The sequence below is a fragment of the Nicotiana tomentosiformis genome, chromosome 11, assembly GCF_000390325.3.
Source record: "Nicotiana tomentosiformis chromosome 11, ASM39032v3, whole genome shotgun sequence".
NCBI lineage: Eukaryota > Viridiplantae > Streptophyta > Magnoliopsida > Solanales > Solanaceae > Nicotiana > Nicotiana tomentosiformis.
The window spans coordinates 357,209-362,614 of NC_090822.1; the positions used below are offsets into that span (position 1 = coordinate 357,209).

At 41.6% G+C, this 5,406-nt stretch overlaps 1 protein-coding gene across 1 annotated transcript; it reads right to left on the reverse strand.

Annotated features, from left to right (window-relative positions):
* Positions 1–1,230: 1,230 nt before the first annotated feature.
* On the reverse strand, positions 1,231–3,102 carry LOC138900829 (uncharacterized). The gene is made up of 2 exons (XM_070188458.1): positions 2,781–3,102; positions 1,231–2,012 (listed from the first exon to the last, which is right to left on the reverse strand). Exons 1-2 carry the CDS (start codon positions 3,100–3,102, stop codon positions 1,231–1,233), a joined length of 1,104 nt encoding a protein of 367 aa, XP_070044559.1.
* Positions 3,103–5,406: the final 2,304 nt, after the last annotated feature.

Here is a 5,406-nt window from a genome sequence, read left to right on the forward strand (position 1 = left end):
ATGTGATAACATACGAGATCAAATGATTTTGATGAACTAGTTACTGTGACACATTTTGATATGTTGCAACCTCCTTGCTTCAGAATGTTGCAACCTCCTTGCAACCTCCTCCTCAAAATTCTGCCCCAGTTTAAATGCATACTTTCGGCAACACATTCCTTGGCAGTTCCAAACGTGATGAGATCGGTCAAACTCAAGACCTTGACCCAATTTCTGACCATATGGAAAATGAGGATTTTATTGTGATATGACCGAACCCACAAGACTACCTACGTATCCCCTCTTAAATACGAATCAGGTCAAGCGTAGTTCAGTTACATCAAATATAAAGTGCAAACATAATCTTAAACATAGTATCTCTTGACTGCATCTTAATTGATAAGTTTTAGCCAAATCTCTCCATCCATCTCTGCAAGTATAAGTGCTCCTTCTGTCAATACCCGGTGAACCATGTAAGTGCACTGCCAGTTGGGTGAGAATTTCCCCTTTGCTTCATCCTGATGTGCGAAGATTCACTTTAGTACCAACTGCCCCGGCGTGAATTGCCTCGACCTAACATTTTTGTTGAAAGCTCTTGCTATTCTGTTATGGTAGAGTTGACCATGACATACTGCATTCATTCTTTTTCCATCAATGAGAGCTTGTTGTTCATACCGGCTTCGTACCCATTATGCATCGTTGAGCTCAGCTTCTTGTATGATTCTTAAAGAAGGAATTTCCACTTCGATGAGAATAACGACTTCAGTACCATAAACCAGTAGGTAGGGAGTTTCCCCAGTTGATGTACGAACTGTGGTATGATACCCGAGTAAAGAAAATGGTAGCTTCTCATGCCATTATTTGTAATTGTCTACCATTTTCCGCAATATCTTCTTGATGTTCTTGTTGGAGGCTTCTACGGCTCCGTTCATTTGCGGCCTGTATGCTGTAGAGTTCCGGTGTTTGATCTTGAATGTCTCACACATGGATTTTATCAAATCGTTGTTGAGATTGGCGTCATTGTCAGTAATGATTGACTCTGGTACCCCAAATCGACAAATGATGCGGTCCCGAACAAAATCTATTACAATCTTATTAGTTATAGCTTTGTAAGATACGGGTTCAACCCATTTTGTGAAGCAGTCGATGGCTACTATAATGAACAGCGGGTTTGATTGGTCCGATGACATCCATACCCCAAGCGGAGAAAGGCCAGGGTGAACTTGTTGCATTAAGTTCCTTGGTTGGTACTCATATCATGTCAGCATATATCTGGTATTGGTGACACTTTTGAATGTACTTGATACAGTTTGTTTCCATAAGCATCCAGAAATACCCAGTTGTTAGTATCTTTTTGGCCAAAATGAAACCATTCATGTGGGGTCCGCAGGTTCTGGCATGTATTTTCTCGAGCAATCTGGATGCCACCTTGGCATCGATACATCGCAGTAATCCCAAGTCAGGAGCCCTTTTATACAGAATTCCTCCACTTTGAAAGAAATGATTGGCCAATCTTCGAAGTGTGCGCTTCTGAGTATGGGCATCGCTCTCTAGGTATTCTCCTTTTTCCAAGTACTTCTTGATGTCGTGGAACCACGGGTTTCTGTCAATATCTTCTTCAACGTGAGCACAATAAGCTGGCTGCTTATGAATCCCTATTGGGATAGGATCGATGAAATTCTTATCTGGGTGTTGTACCATGGAAGACAAAGTGGCTAATGTGTCTGCAAACTCATTCTGAATTCTTGGAACATGTTTGAACTCTATCTTTGTGAACCTCTTGATCAGCTCTTGTACACAATGTAAATATGGAAATATTTTGGTGTTCTTTGTAGCCCATTCCCCTAGAACCTGGTGCACTAAAAGATCTGAGTCTCCGATTACCAACAGCTCTTGAATGTCCATGTCAATAGCCAATCTGAGTCCCAGGATGCAGGCCTCATACTCTGCTATATTGTTGGTGCATAGAAACCTGAGTTTTGCGGATACCGGATAGTGTTGACCAGTTTCTGATACTAAGACAGCTCCAATGCCTACTCATTTGAAGTTTGTTGCTCTGTCGAATAACATCCTCCAACCATCATATGCCTCGGTGATATCTTCTCCTACGAACGACACCTCCTTGTTGGAAAAATACATTTTTAATTGTTCGTATTCTCCATCTATGAGATTTTGCCAAATTATTTGCTAATGCTTGCCCCTTGACTGCCTTTTGAGTCACATAGATGATGTCGAACTCACTTAGCAATATCGGCCACTTTGCTAACTTACCCGTAGGCATGGGTTTCTGAAAGATGTATTTCAGCGTATCCATCCTTGATATGAGATATGTAGTGTATGCACATAAGTAATGTCTCAACTTCTGAGCTATCCATGTTAAAGCGCAACAGGTGCGTTCCAACAAAGAGTACCAGGCTTTATAAGGTGTGAATTTCTTACTCAGATAATATATCGTCTGCTCCTTCCTTCCAGTCTCATCATGTTGTCCCAAAACGCAACCAAAAGTCCCATATAACACGGACAAATAAAGTAGCAGAGGTCTTCCCAGTTTTGGTGGGACCAGACGGGCGGTTTAGATAAATACTCCTTGATTTTGTCGAAAGCCTTCTAGCATTCTTCAGTCCAACTTGTTGCAGAATCTTTCCTTAGCATTCTGAAGATTGTCTCACATATCACAGTTGATTGTGCTATGAAGCGGCTGGTGTAATTGAGGCACCCTAAAAAACTCATCACCTCTTTCTTATTCTTTGGAGGCAGCAAGTCCTAGATAGCCTTGATTTTTGATGGGTCTAACTCAATACCTCGACAATTGATGGTGAATCCTAATAACTTTCCAGCAGGGACTCTGAAGGCACATTTTGTAGGATTCAATTTCAAATTATATTTTCGAAGCCGGTCGAAGAATTTCTTCAGGTCTGCTATGTGATCCGAAATCCTTTTAGATTTGATGATAACGTCATCCACGTATAACTCTATTTCCCTGTGTATCATTTCGTGAAAGTTGGTTGTCATGGCTCTCATGTAGGTGGCTCCAGCAATTGTCAAACCAAACAGCATTATTTTGTAACAGTATATTCCCCATGGTGTGATAAAGGCTGTCTTTTCAGCATCCTCTTCATCCATCCAGATCTGATAGTATCCTGCGAAGCAATCCACAAAGGATTGGAGTTCATGCTTGGCGTAGTTGTCAATCAGTATGTGTATGTTGGGCAATGGGAAATCATCCTTAGGACTTGCTCTGTTCAGATCTCGGTAATTGACACATACTCTAACTTTCCCATCTTTCTTCGGAACTGGCACGATGTTGGCCAAACAAGTCGGGTATTCGACCACTCTGAGAACCTTGGCTTTGATTTGTTTGGTGACCTCCTCTTTTATCTTCAAACTCATATCCGACTTGAACTTTCTAAGCTTCTGCTTTACTGGTGGACAAATCGGATTGGTGGGTAGTTTGTGAGCTACTATGGATGTGTTTAAACCAGTCATATTGTCGTAGGACCAGGCAAAGATGTCTTCGTATCCATTTAGGAATCTGTTGTACTCATTCTTCTCTAACGGTGATACATGAATTCTTATACGTGTTTTCTTGACCGTTTCGGAATCCCCTAAGTTAACGGCCTCAGTTTCTTCCAAATTAGACTTTGGTTTGTTTTGAAAATCCTCTACTTCTTTGATAATTTCCTTAGGTATTATATCATCTTCCAGATCCTCTGAATCACTGTCCTTATGTTGTGCTGTCTCATTACATGTCACAGTCATAGGTTCATCGGGATATGTAATAATTATGCTAAAAAGAAATGTAGAAGATAATAATAAATATAAAAAGCAGTAATGTATTAATAAAAAACATCAACAAGTACGACTCGATGGCTCGAGTAATTATTTCAAAACAAAATACTGAAAAATATTTCAAATGCTCAAAACTATTTAAAAATAATTCATGCTAATTTGCCAGGCTACCCAGGAACTCGACGGCCCCGGGTTGGTGCAACGGTCCAGTTCTTGAGAACAACTCATTCTTCCATGATCTGAATGGTAAGGTCTTCCTCCTCCTCTTCCTCTTCAACAATTGCACTACAGTCCATGTCTTCTTCATCTAGAAATAGCTTCCTCATGCCAGCCAAAACCTCATCTTCCTCAGATCCCCACATCATGTCAGCTTGATGGAATGTTTAGTGCCGAGGTGGTACCGGTTGTTCCAATGGATAATAAGGAGCACACCATGGTGGTGACCAATCCTGGTATTCTTGCCATGTGTATTCATATCCAAGTCCAAAAGTCGTACCATGGTACTGTGGTTGTACGAGTTTGGTGATCCCTTGAAGATTTTTGCCGAGACCCTTGCCGGGTTCATACCCCGTCCACAACAGTATGGTTTCTATTTGTTGCTCCACCGTTGGTCCTTTTCAATTGCGTTAAATCATTCAATGCGATGGTATGTTTCTCCACCCAGCTTCTTTCTGTTTTCGATGACCGAAAATGTCTGATTGGTGTAGATGGGGTTTCTTTCATCTCCATGGATGATCACCTTCTGATGATTCCATTCAAACTTCACCGCCTGATGCAGAGTTGAAGCCACTACCCTGACGATATGTATCCATGGTCGTCCCAACAATAGGTTATAAGTAGCAGATATATCTAGCACTTGGAAGTTGACATCAAACCAAGTCGGTCCCATCTGTAGACTCATGTTGATTTCTCCAATGGTGGCTCTCTGAGATCCATCAAATGCCTTCACATTCATGCTTCCCATTCATATCTCGTGCAGGTCTTTACCTAGTCTCTTTAGAGTGATCAATGGACATATATAGAGACTTGAACCTCCGTCTATCAATACCCTAGCGATGAACTTATCTTCAAATTGCACCGTGATGTACAACGTCCTATTGTGACTCATTCCTTCTGGTGTTAATTCATCTTTGTGAAATGTGATTTTCTGGATTTCCAATACCTGTCCAACCATGTTAGCCATCTCTCCACTAGTGATGCTGGTGGATATGTAAGCTTCACTTAACACATTTATCAAAGCATTCTTATGCGCGTCTGAGTTTTGTAGCAGTGATAAGATGCATATCTAAGCAGGAGTTTTGTTCAGGTGGTCAACAATAGAATACTCCCTTACTTGTATCTTCCTCCAAAGATCATCAGTGCCAGTCTCGACAACAGGCGGCTTAGGTGAAACTTCCTTGCTTGTTCCTCCCAGATTCTCAGGTGTATAAACTCTGCCAGTTCTAGTCATACCTTGCACCGCACCTGTTTCCTCCATTTTTTCTTTTCCCTTTCTCCTTGCTTCCGCAACATAATCCCATGGAATGTCATCAGACTTGTAAGATGGCGTGGGAGCTACTATCACAGTGAAGGGTGTAGCTACCGCAACTTCAAATGGTGCGTGGGCTTGTACCACAACTGGCGTGAGGGTGACTGGAG